This window comes from Cornus florida, unplaced genomic scaffold (assembly GCF_030987335.1).
Source record: "Cornus florida cultivar Cherokee Brave unplaced genomic scaffold, ASM3098733v1 CherokeeBrave_3.0.0_Hap2_Chr08, whole genome shotgun sequence".
In the NCBI taxonomy this organism is placed as follows: Eukaryota; Viridiplantae; Streptophyta; class Magnoliopsida; order Cornales; family Cornaceae; genus Cornus; species Cornus florida.
The window spans coordinates 25,714,982-25,728,425 of NW_026775578.1; the positions used below are offsets into that span (position 1 = coordinate 25,714,982).

The 13,444-nt window shown below is 34.8% G+C and overlaps 2 protein-coding genes, 1 long non-coding RNA gene and 1 other non-coding gene across 5 annotated transcripts; 1 reads left to right on the plus strand and 3 right to left on the minus strand.

Moving 5' to 3' along the window:
- The first annotated feature begins 2,243 nt into the window (after positions 1–2,243).
- On the plus strand, positions 2,244–6,555 carry LOC132270922 (uncharacterized). Of its 2 annotated transcripts, none has more exons than XR_009469603.1 (4): positions 2,244–3,692; positions 4,535–4,726; positions 4,956–5,120; positions 6,046–6,555. It is a non-coding gene; the product is annotated as an uncharacterized LOC132270922 (long non-coding RNA). The 2 variants fall into 2 exon arrangements; XR_009469602.1 differs by having other exon boundaries at positions 2,250–3,692; positions 4,535–4,695.
- Positions 3,883–7,830, minus strand: LOC132270921 (uncharacterized). Its single transcript, XM_059772138.1, has 9 exons — positions 7,531–7,830; positions 7,130–7,246; positions 6,546–6,867; positions 5,824–6,238; positions 5,643–5,742; positions 5,497–5,556; positions 5,017–5,100; positions 4,565–4,672; positions 3,883–4,496 (listed from the first exon to the last, which is right to left on the minus strand). Exons 1-9 carry the CDS (start codon positions 7,597–7,599, stop codon positions 4,188–4,190), a joined length of 1,584 nt encoding a protein of 527 aa, XP_059628121.1. The 5' UTR covers positions 7,600–7,830; the 3' UTR covers positions 3,883–4,187.
- A 204-nt stretch (positions 7,831–8,034) lies between these two features.
- Positions 8,035–8,107, minus strand: TRNAK-UUU (transfer RNA lysine (anticodon UUU)). The gene has a single exon. It is a non-coding gene; the product is annotated as a tRNA-Lys (tRNA).
- Positions 8,108–8,897: 790 nt separating this feature from the next.
- LOC132268528 (16 kDa phloem protein 1) lies at positions 8,898–12,309 on the minus strand. Its single transcript, XM_059769360.1, has 5 exons — positions 12,187–12,309; positions 11,278–11,346; positions 9,951–10,089; positions 9,283–9,418; positions 8,898–9,116 (listed from the first exon to the last, which is right to left on the minus strand). Exons 1-5 carry the CDS (start codon positions 12,251–12,253, stop codon positions 9,060–9,062), a joined length of 468 nt encoding a protein of 155 aa, XP_059625343.1. The 5' UTR covers positions 12,254–12,309; the 3' UTR covers positions 8,898–9,059.
- Between the last annotated feature and the right edge of the window lie 1,135 nt (positions 12,310–13,444).

The window sequence follows — 13,444 nt, forward strand, 5'->3', positions numbered from 1 at the left end:
CGTTTCATAATAATTTAATTCCTGCTAATCATGATCATGATTTGCTATCGGAGTTAGAAAACGCATGGGGGGCAAGTCCTTCCTAGGTTTATAGGCTGATGATATGGGTAAACTTTCTGAGAATTTAGGAAGAAACCTAAATAGGCAGATTTGGCTAAATAAAGATCATCTTAGGGGTAATTCAGAAGAAATAAAGCTTTAGAGCTTGTTGATTTGCAATCTTATTCCAAATGACTAGCACAACCCTTGCTCAAAATTTCCATCAAATGTACTTTAAATTTCAAATATCTTATCAGCTTGGGCGGCTGACAACTGATAAAACATTTAAAATTGGGGGGCATTGTTCACACATTTTTTGGTAAATTAGGCAATGATGTGGCAATTGGATGGACGTAAATTGGGCAGTGACGTGGCAATTGGTTTGAAGTAAATTGGGCAGTAATGTTACGTGGTTTAATATTGCATGCCAATGGTGGAGATGATAGAAGCTTTTGAATTAACTAATGGATAAGAATCATAGTACTAGTATTTATCTTTTAGTTGGTTTTAGTTAAATATTATGTTTATCTATAAGATTAATTTATTTTGAAATTACATTTTGTTATGTGAGAGAGTTGTAATGCAAGTAAAATACTTGCATATAGGAGTTTGTTTCTATGTATTATTCTATAAATAATTGTAGAGGCGTGTTTTTTTTTTGATAACCCAGAACTCCCCACGAAGCGGCCCTTACAGACCCAACATGTGGCACCAAACTAGAGGTGTAGGGCTGCTCCCACCATACACCGGGTGAGTCGAGAGAATCTTAGCAGGGGGGAAGGCTTGAACCTGGGCCGAGTGATGACTCAAGCCAACACCTTACCATCACTGCTAGGCCCCGGGGGCTGTAGAGGCATGTTGTGTTAGAGGTTCAACACCCTCAGCAACATTTATTATTATTATTGCTTTCTCAAGCTCTTTCCTTATATAACATCCTTGCTATCTTTATCTCTCTCCCTCTCTATTTCAGTCTCTTTCTATCTCTTCTCCTTATCACTTTCTATATCTACATTTTCTCCTTATATTCTCAAACGGTTACTATATTTATTTGCTGTTAAAAGTAGGGGTGGCAATTCATGTTCGCGGGTCGTAATCGTGTCGTATCAACTTAAGGGTATTAGACTAAATAACTCAACCCGAACACGACTCGTTTAATAATCGTGTCGAGAACTCTCAACACTAACACGACTTGTTTATTAAACGGGTTACACGTGTAACCCGTTTAATGACCTATTTATAAAATAATAATAATAATTATTATTTAAATTATTAATAATACTCAATAAAATAATAAATACTAAAAAAAATATAAGTTTTAATCAACCAAATTACTAAATAGTTTATAGTTTACAAAAGATTAAATTATAAGACACGAGTTTATATAGTAATTTTAGAACTTAAATAGAAAATTATTTACAACATATATAGTTAAACGTGTATAAACGGGTTACACGGGTTGAACCCCTCAATCCAAACACGACACGATTAACTAAACGGGTTAATCGTGTCAATCCGTTTATGATACGAACCCGTTTAAGGTCAACCCAAACTCATTTAGCTCGTGTCGTGTTCGAGCCGTGTTGGCGGGTCGTGTCAACTTTTGCCACCCCTAGTTAAAAGTCCTTTTCATTAAGACAATACTGAACTCATAGAGGAGTATATTTGTTGTCTTTCTTTTTGCATCGCCTGATAGTCAATATTCTCAAAGAGACTACAGTTGACAACTTACACTCGAACCACATTGCTAGTTTTGGCACGCCTGTACACATCAAATTAGAATCAGCTCTAACCAGTCGATTTTATGGTCAACAATTTCAAAGGGGGCATTATAAATAATGTAAAAAGTACAACAAATGGAGAAAAAAATCGGTTACAACGCGGCAAACGACTCAACACCAAAGATGGAGCTCCATGGGCCATGGCTCAATACAAATTTCCTAACTGCATGAGTTACTCCATTCTAAACCATTAAAAACTCTTAAATGACAATTTTAAACTATAATTATATTTTAAATTTTGTAACACTTTTTATTTTTTTATTTTTTTTTTATTTTTTTACTAAATATGTTTTTCCTTTCAATAATTTTGGAATAAATGAACTACTAAACATACTTTCAATTCAATTAGTATTCAAAATAAAAAGAAATATTTACTTTGTTTCAAGTTAAAACAAAAACACAAACATGTGCAAGATAATTCAGTCAACAATTAGATATAGGTGCCCCTGATGCCAAATAGACCCTAATTGTATATTATCTCCGATCACATCGGCTTCGACTTCGCAAACACCCATCTCTTCTCTCTCCCCCGTAAAGATCAGAATTTTTGATACATAAAAACAAACCCAAAACCAGATGCTAAATAATGTTCTCAAAATTGGGCGCCATTCCAGAGCTGATACTATGCTTTGGAGTCCTCCGTCTTTATCAGTACATTTCTACCCTTAATTTCAGAAAATGTTACTGTTTCCACCATTGCAACTACTATAATAAAGATGCATCACTGTTACATATAAATATATATGTGTGTGTGTATATATATATATGGCAATTACATTGATGAATTGCAATTATATTTCATCGCTGTATTTTACTGTTTCGGGTTGAAGTTGGGATTCGGCTTCAGTGACCATTTTTGGTCAGTAGTGATGTTTTGTGTAATATGAAGTTCGTTGATTTGATTTATGGTTTGACTGGTATAGGATCAATTGATTCAATGGTTTAATGTTGTTATTTCAAAGACTAAATGGTTTATTGTAATTCAGGAAAAGCAATTAAATTGTTTATTGTAGTTAGGGGCAGAGGGTTTAGGTCATGTTTGGTAATACCATTATCTTACTCTTAGTGGTGGCTAATTGGTTACTTTTATGTCTCTGAACCATCTCAACTAGCATGTATTTATTTATTTTCATTATCAATATGATGCTCCTGCAGTTCTTATTTATAATTGAATTTCTTCTTGTTCTTCTTCTCATTCATCTTGATATCATATTGGAAATGACAAACATGTGAAGTTGCATTGTAGCTTAATCGCTTCCTCGAATTTCCCATTATTGATGCTCACTGCACTTTTGTGATGCTTAGTTATACTCCTTTTTTCTGCCTGTTTATGCTGATTTACTCTCCTTTTATTCCGAAGACGATGCATCATACAAAAGCTTTTAATGCAAAGAAATTTAAGGGGTTTTATAAGTAAATAATACAGTTCCTTTCATGGCTCTCCTACCAGGAGACCAGTTTTGTAGTAAATGAGGTATTTTCTGTTGCCCATTGATTTAAATTTTCATCTGGATCAGCGTTCTTGATTTAAGCTGGAAGTTTTCAACAATTGGATCTCAAATATTTTGGCTAAATTTTATTACTTACTCCTAAAAGCTTCGTGGGTCAATGACAAACATGCTTTGATTTAGTTTAGGATTGGAAGTTAGTAAATGCTAAACTAGCCTTGCAGCATCGTGGCTTTAGTTCAAGTTTGATTTGAACAATGATGTTTGTCACTGTCATTGGATTATTCGCTACCAGAAACTAAGGACCTCTCTACATACTTGCAGAAATGTGTACAGAGTCATAATGGGTAATCCTGATGTATCTGATTGCATTCCAGGTCTTTCCATAACGAGTCTTTGTCTTGATCATTGCTTCTTGAAATTATATGTAAGTTTAGGTTTTCCTCTTTTTACATTCTGCATTTTTTTTAGCAATTTTCGATCTATTGTTCATCATGTGGGTCTAATTGGTCTTTCTCAACCATGAACCTAGCGTTAAAACTTTATGCATATGCTAATATTTTTTGAGTAATCAACTCGATGATAGGGTTGTTTGTTCGAGACAAAATGCCCATATTGTATGGTGACCTGCTTTTGTGGTTCTTCACTATGTCTTGGGTAGAGTACCGGACTCTTCATGAAAGCAAACCATTTTCTTGTGGTGTTTCACGCTTGAAACATAGGTCATACTAAATTTAAATTCAAACTTTTGGTATTATCAACGTTAAACAATCATAAATCTGAGCTTGACAAAGTACATGTTATTGGAACAATACTATCATATGTGGAACAGAGTTATGGCCGTTTCTCTCCTTATAATGCTTTCAATTTGTTGAGATCTAAACTGTTCAGTCAGCATCTTTGTTATCTCTTGTTGTTACCCTTACAAGGGCAGCAAGTAGCGGAATTCAGAATCATAACGCTGAATGTCTACTAGTTTTGCTAAAGGAGACTTTGTTTCACCATTTAGGCACTCCATCATCAACCTTTTCAGTGAGCCAGAATGAGGCAATTGACTGTAAATCCATTCCAGTAGTGACTCCATATCATCTGCAAAATCTCTCATGTGCCATTGCAGAAGCTTCGGCACTAGAATCTTTTTCTTGCTTGTAATTCCGATGGAGGCTTCCAAATACTCCACTTTTGCTTTCTCTAATTCATTCACAACTCTGTCTGGCCTGTAAACCCTTAACTGGAAAATCACAATTTCTTTCATTAACCTTGGAGCAGGAAATTAATTATAGCAGGAAATGCACTTACTGCTGGCGAAGACCAGCTGCCTCGGCAAAGAGCAAATGTCACATTGGGTTCCGGATACCCCAGACCATAAGCATGTCGTAGCAGCATTTCCTTCTCATCTGCTGGGCCCTTGTAAATATAGATATTGCAAGGTAAATGAAGAGAACTACAAGAATTCATTAGGTACTTTACATTTGCCAATGTTAGTTTTGAATTTGACATAAATTTCTGTTATCATTAAAATTGTGATGGGATCACAAAATGTCCTTTCCGGGTCATAGATTTTACTAAAATATTCTAAGATGCATGTCACAATTTTTCTGTACTAAAATTATGATATCTGCTGCCCGATTTTAAAATTGCTTGAAAATAACATGCAATGTCAAACTTTTTGTTGCATGCTGAAATCCAGAACATTGGTGGATATAAAGAGATCAGATTTACTAGCAATGTATACATACATACACACTCACATGCATAGAATCAGATGGACGCCGAAGGATGAAGTGCTCGATGGCCAAAGCATTAAGTACTATGCCACCCACATTTATTGCAGCCTGGATTAGAAACCACAATGGTATATTAGCACACAAATTGGGAATTTCTTAATTGTCATTGTTAATTAGTTTTTTCGCTTATTTTCTATATTGTAGAATAGTTTTTCTGAAGAACAATGCTATTTGGACCTATTCTCTAGCCTATGTGTGTAGCCGAAGGTTTTTTTTTTTTTTTTTTTTTAATCCCCACCTTGATGCAATGCATAAACTCAAGTGTGGGTCACATCCACTGCATCAAAGTGATACCCTCCGGCTATCCACATCAGTTTGAGAAATCGGTTTAAGAATCATTTTCCTTTTCGGAAAGCTCAGGCATGAGGCAACCAAATGTCTAAGGCCTTGCATGCTTCTGATTCTACATGAGAAGTTTTTCAATTATTGCGAACGTGGACATACCTTGTTCATAAGTGCCAGCAGTTTCTCCTGTGTGGAAGGCAGTCCATGCTGTAGAAATGCCTGGAATAGAAAATTAATTACTCATACTGCTATATGTGATACATATCTGGTTTATTATTGATGTGCCTTAGGATGTCTTACAGTACATGCATTATGCAGGCATTGTAGATGTTGATCCAGAATGCTAATTTCTGCTTGTAGTTCAGGAAAGTTAAGTCCACATTGCAGAGTCTATTCATCAAATCCCTAGAAGAAAAGAGCAACTTAAATATCTTCTTCATAGTTGCAAAATATAATCACCTTGTGCATAGAAAAACTTGAAGTTACCTCGATTTTCCTATCGCTGAAAAAAATTCAGTAACACGGCTCGTGTCCAATGAACTTCTTGTGATTTGGATGAAATTCTTGTATGGTCCAACATCTCTGATGGCATCAAAATCTGGTAGTATACGATAAGGGTCGAGACTTGATACGTTGTCATCAAATGAGAATATGGGTGCTTTGCAGTTGAATGTGGTCTTTGACACCAACCCTTTTGGATTCATGCAGGAGAGAGCATGCTTAGGAGCAACAGCTGATCCTTTGCTGTCTACTGACACCTTATTCAGCTTGAGATATATCCCTATCAAGCACTCAAGAAGTTCTTCTGAGAGTTTATTTGGGTTCTCAATGACAATTTCTATATCTAGATGGCTATGATTTCGGCTTCTTCGCAGATATCTCGAGTTTTCAACAATTTCCTCTGTTCCCACATCCCAAATCAAAAGGGTTAGAGCCTAGAGGCTTGATTTTCGATAATGATTTTAATGTCCAAGAGATTGAAAGAAATGGAGAGTCGAAGACTTCATATCCGTTGGACACAATTTATTGAGGGTGATGTGGAACCAGATGAGTGTATCCATTGAATGAGGAGCTTTCGGCTTCCCATTTGGTTCAAACTCTTCCGTGTTAATAGTATTACGTACTATTGATTTTTTATAATTGATCAATGGCACATGTAATGGATTGTATACAGTAACATTCTGTTCAGAGATAAATAAGAAGTTTACCTTTAGCACTTGTGGAAGACCTGCTTTGAATATCCATAGCAGAACCCAGAGAGGCTCCTCTTTCTCTTACAGATTTGTGTTTTCTAATTTCTTCATAATTGTTTGATCTGGAAAGGTGTTTGAGATCCTTAAGTTCTGTTTGGCTTCCCTGCCCGCATATTAACTGCTTCGGTTGATGCTGCCTCCACTTTGGTGGCAGCAAGTCCCATTCTTCCCTCTGGTTCCTCTCTCGGTACAAACTGAATTTCAGCTGATCTACTTTTCTTTCTAACCAAACAATTTCTTCCTCCACCATTGCCATTTCTGCAAGAAGTTCCTGAATCTGCACCGAACAATCCAATCCCCACGATCAATTTTTGTTATTTCTAAAACTATTCTATTAGATTTCCAGGAGAGTTCCAACAGGTACGTTATTGTTAACATAATTTTTTTAGGTACAACTTATGAGCATGAATTCTAAGAATCTAAATCCTATGCTATTGGGTTACTCGGAAAATAACAAAAATGTAACTTTACATAAAAGAGCAATGATACAGAGTCCGAATACTCCAAAACCGAAGCAGGCACAAGGTAACTATCCTTACCTTAAGTGGAAGGATGGAGGATAGACAGGGACAAGAATGAATGGGGCCTTGTAGCGCACATTGCAAAACCTTGTTCAGTTTTAGCTCTCCATCTAGTTCTTCCTGCAATTTCTCTACCTGTAGAATTAAATACAACATAAAGTGAAGTTCAGTAAACACTCTCTTTGCCCATTTTGCTTCATTGTGCTAAGAGTTTTTTTGTTTAAAGTGAAAGTGAATAGGAATTTGGATCAGAAGAACAATAATTGCATAGTTGGGAAATTTCTTTTAATACCCCGGTTATCTACAATGTAGTATTCCGGCCAATGAAAACTCCTCATTTTCCTTAAAAATAGGAAATGAATGTATTTCAAGGTACCCGGTACCCAATTCATATTCCCATAATTGATAGACGAACTTACCTCCTCCTCAAGGTCGATTCTTTTCTGCCTTTCGTCACTTGGCTGCATCAATAAGTCCTCAAATTTCATTATTCAAGCAAAACCCAAACAGATATGAGTTTTAAGTCCCACAACAATATTAACAAGTTGTGGAGTAACCCAGAGTTCCTCTAATATATATATATATATATGTATGAATATGTATGTATCTGTGTAATGAATAGGTGAGTGGCACTAAAGTAGGTTGAGAGAATAAGAGAGTAGAGAAGGAACAAAAAAATGTGCGGTCAATGAATTTCTAAGGTGGAGGGGTGGTTATTTCCTATTTGTGTGTATATGAATGGCATTATTAGAAGAACGTGAACTCAGCTACATTAATTTCAACGGTGGGGTGACGAGACGACGTGAAGCCCATGAACGGCGTAAACATCCCAACTGTTGGGAAAAAGAAACTGTAATCACCACTTGATTTGTCACGAGTCTGGAAAAAAAAGAAAAGAAAAATAACTAATAATTTATTTAAGACGCCGTCTGTGGGAATCGAACCCACGACCACGTGGTTAAAAGCCACGCGCTCTACCAGCTGAGCTAAGACGGCTTCCTATTGGAATGGCTGTGCTATAAAATATACTAATTTGTTTTAAAGCTATTTTCAGAGAATTGTGTCCCACCGTAATAAGAGCGTCTTTTCTCTGTGTGGTGGCCAATCTCAATAGGGTCTTTTCTCTTTCCAAAATTGCAAATAGTGTTCAAGTTTAATGCTCCAGAATATGAAACGTATAAAGTTTTAATTCGTCTAACAAAAAAGTCCAAAGTTACACAGTTGAGAGATGTCTTGGCTCTTTAGTTCCTTCAAATTTAGTTCATGATAAATGTCAATTACTAACCATGTTGGCTATGGACACTCAATTCAACGTCAACTTAATACTTAATAGTCTTTTCCAAACAAACTTTCCTTAAATTTGCAAATATTATCTAATCAAATTTAAAATTCCGATTTTACAATTAATGCAAAATGATTAAGGGTTATAGCCTAGTGTTACAAGTGGGGATTTATCCCACATCGGATTTGGACTAAATACAAGTGGGTCCCACCTAATAAAATATTTTCAAATTCACTTTTAAAGAAAATTAATTTATTAAATCTTGAAAAAGGTAATTAATTGGTATTGTAGAATGTAATGGGATAATCAGACTTTGACTATTTCATTTCATTCTTCATTTGATCAAACATCAAACAGTATCCCATTGAATCCATGGACATGGCAAATACACATTTTGGCATGATGGACTGAATCCATCATCATCTTGGACACACCACATGTAATCTTTTATGGTTTGAGAAGTAAAAAAAAATGGCCTTAATTTCATTAAAATGGCACAGATGATGAGGAAAATAAGAATAAACTTTGGGATAATAAAAGAAACATTTCAACTCATAATGGTCTCACATTTTAGTTCTCTAGACTTACTTATCCCGTAGAAACCAAATACAATCAACTGATCAATACACGGAGACAGATTTATATTCTGACTAATTGGTGAAGGAACTAGTTTTCACTTTCCTTCCATCCACCAAAATCTTCACTCTCAGTGTTCTCTTGAACCTGTAAAATAAAACAAAAAAACAACCGCATAAGCCATTCAAAACAATAGCTACCGTTACAACTTTGAAATGTAGGGATCTGCTTGGTTTGTCACTCGGAACTTTGAAATGTAGGGTTTCCTTGAATATTGATCAAGCGACCTCCTTTCGAAGGCTGAAAAGATTACCTTAGGGGTGAAAGTAATGCCGACTCTGATCTCTCCACAGTAAGTTAGGTCAGTGGCAACGACGCTATACTTGCGAGGATGTAGCTCAGCAGTTCCATTCTCCACTCCTAATGCCAATAGATCTTTCAAGTAGATCCTGCAGGTTGAAAATCGATTCATGATGGAGTAGAATCAAACAAGAAAGAGATGAACGAAAATGGAAAACACACAGTAGCTTATATAACTAAACCCTTCAAATGATGGATGTGCCAATTCTTGTTATTTACTGTTATTATCTTTCAGTTTTGAAATCAGTAGGACTGAATTTGCATTGGTGCTACAATGTGTCGTCAAGTTAACACGCGGTCAAGACAAATATGTCATGCCTATAAGCGGACTAATGTCATATCCTTTACAAGGGAAGAAGTGAGAATCTGGCAATTTCAGCATCAAACACACACACACACACACACACACACACACACATAGCATACTTGTCGATAAACATATGAGTTTCAAGTTTTGACAACTGTGTATGGTACTCGTGCATGAGTCTATGAAAAGTGTCATTCGCTTATCATTTGGATGATTTGGAAAATCTTTTTAACAATCAAGCATATGACAAAACTGTTAAGCTACATTGTGCTTGGCATTAATATGAAGTAAAAACTGCTACGGTGATGCCTTACGTGGCTTGTCCGTGATAGTCATCGGCAGAGAATGTGTCCTTGTCCATGATCTTGAGGATGAGCTTGTACTGATCATCTGCTCCTGGATACTCAACCCTGAAATTGAATTTCTCGTTCCAAATTGGAGAACTGCCCTGCCCTGCTTAATTCATATATTGCCATAGCTATTGAGTACGGAAATTATGCACTAACAAACCATTCCTACTAGAAACAACAATTGGTTTTGATGTAGCTTAGTCTTGGTGATTAATTAATTCTCTACTAGATTCATGTCATTTGAAACAACTCACGCGTAATTAGATTATGATGGAATACATATTTTTATCAGTACATTGATAGGTCATAGGTGGTGAAATTGACACAGCATTTTTATGTCTATAGAGAAATTCAAAGTAAAAATATGTTCAGACCATCATTTTTCCCTATATTGCCTTATATATACAACTAGAGACTTTCCAAACTTATCATGTAATATGATGAAAATTTGACAGAATCTGTTTTATTGGCAGTGAATTAGACAATCTTGTTTTTTGGGTAAGGGTAGCAATTGTATATTAGCATTCCATTGGGTGTCGATGTATAATTTCAAGAATGCCAAGAGATTCTCAAAGGCCTTGTGTTACGCAAAGTTGCGACTACACAAGTTCAGTCCTTGAATCACGTGCACTGCGGCTAAACCCATGCAACCGAATTTTAAATTTTAAAATATACTAAACATCTTGTGGTGGTGGTGGATGTATAATTTCAAGATTACCAAGAGATTCTCAAAGGCCTTGTGTTACGCAAAAGTTGTGACTACACAAGTTCAGTTCTTGTGCATCACATGCACTGCGGCTGAACCCATGCAACCGAATTTTAAATTTTGAAACATACTAAATATCTTATGGTTGTGGTGATGATGATGATGATGATGATGATGATGATGATGATGAAGAAGAAGAAGGGAACTTGGAATCAAATGGGATCAGCTTTATAAGACCTTGCAGCAGTAGTTTAGCAGAAGATTCCTGACATTGACCAGTCACCATCTAATGTATATTTTCAGTCTACAAATTTATTCAGTCCTGCATTTCTAGCCATGCTTTTGAGTCGATAGGTTTCATCTCCAAATGCATTGGGTGTACTTGTGTGTATATTTATATACACACATATGTACGACATAAACATGGAATATTTTTTTCACAGCCAAAATAATGATCTGTCTTCACATGAGTAATGTACTAATGTGTGTATATAATATGTATAAAATGCGTGTAAAACTCTGAATAAAAATTTCTACATCTATGTGCGTATATACTATATGTATACATATACATATTATACTGACCTCGGGCAACGCTGCTCTTGCGCTCTTGGCTCTTGTATTGTATCAACACATACGGATCGATCCCACCACCTATTTACCATGTTTAAAAATAAATAATTAAATCAAATTAAATCAGCAAATTTAAGAAATTTATATAGTTGACGACTTGACACTTGGTCCAAAAAGCTAGTGCACCCCCACGAATAATCAGGATTCAACTGCTGTTCACAGTCGGTCCAAAAAAATTCAAATTAGGAAAAGCAAAATACATCATTACCCATAACAAATTTAATTACTATCATTTATTATTTAGAAGAAACCCAAAACAACTCACAGCCACTGGATCATATATATATATATATATATATATACTCTATGTTTATATCTGTGGAGACTTAAAAATATATTAATGGATGCCTGGATGGTCATGATGAAACCATATCATGGATGATGGGGGACTCTTCTATATCAACAAATCTAAAGGTGAAAAATCGAATTAATTAATTGAGCATCTCTATAATTTCAAGACAATGAAACTGAAAATGAGAACAACGAAGGAAAAAAAAAAAAAAAAAAAAAAAAGGTCAAGAAATCAGAAGAAATCCAAACAATCACATTTGCAAACCTATAGCTATAAATAACTGATATATTTATATATATATATATATATATATATATATATATATATAAAATCCTCAACAAAGAGTACATATAAGCCATGGTCATTGCTTCGAACCTTTGTAAGACCAAAACTCATCGACCATGAAAAACAAAATCACCAAAGAAACAAATTAAGTAAAAGAATATTGCGCGCACACACAGTCATATTAGCAATTCATATATATATATATATATATATATATATATATATATATAGGTGTGTGTGTTTGTGTGTATATAGTCATATATTAATTTGATGAACGTACGTACCAAAGAATTCTGTGTTTTTGAGATTCCGGGCATCGACCAGTGTCACCTCCAATATCCCGATTGACATGTTTCTCTCTCTTTCTCTTCTAAGAATTCAAAGAGACTGCTCTTAATTTCTTGCCGTGTCTTCTATGAATTTATATCATGGTTTATATCGAAAGGTTCGTCAATGGCGTAATCAAGAGAGGTACGATACTGTCAGCGATACTGTGGATTCTCCTTCACGTGGCTTTATTTTATTTGTCTGTCATAATTGGCTGGCTAACTACACGTACGACCAATGTAGTTTATTTTTATTTATTTATTTTAACTTTTAGGTTAGATAATTTACTTTTAGTAATCCACTAAGATACATTTTTCAAAAAAAAATTGATGTTACGTCATTGGTATGTGTTAAAAAATTGGATTTCAAATTGGTTCTCTATTCATTGGCTTGTGAGAAAGAAAGGTGCTGTTTGTTGATTCCATTTTTGTATTCTAATTTCCACCTCGTTTTGTCTTGGAAAAAGAAAAAAATTACATTCAAATGTCCCCAAATGTCACCTATATATTTTATTAAGATATTAAATTAATAAACACGGCAACAAAGACCAGCAGGACTTCAAGAGCTAAAAACACGAGCTCTACCTTCAATTAAAACAAAACAAAACAAAACGGTCAATCACAAGCTTCACATTCATCCCCATAAACGTCAAATTAAGAGCTAGCAACAAATTGCATGGTATCATTTGTTCGGGTATTAATAATAACTTCTAGAAACATTACACAAACTCAAAAAAAATAAAAAATATAATAATAATAATAATAATATAATAAATAATAAATAAATAAATATTCTTCAGAAACTATTGTGTCCTGTGTGTGTAGAAATCACTTTTTCTCAAGGGGGCAGGCCATTCTGATTTAATAATTTTCAAAGACAATTAATTAACACTTTTTCCAAGACTTAACTTCCATTGAAAAACTATATACTTGCCCGGTCAATCCGGCCAATTACAACTAATCAGTATTTTTTTCCTTTGTTTTTTTGTCTTTCTTTCCACAAACTAACTAATAAACAAAAACCATTCTATAATTCAGAAATCATTAGGAAATGGAAAAAGAAATATGAATGCTGATTTACATGACTAATAAATAGACTATTTTTCTTCAACTTAAGGTGATATAGTCTAATAAAAAAAACTGTCATCTTATTTTAGAAGTGAAGAGCTTCAATTGTCTTCGGATCACTTTCAGAAATTTTCTTACCTTGATTGAT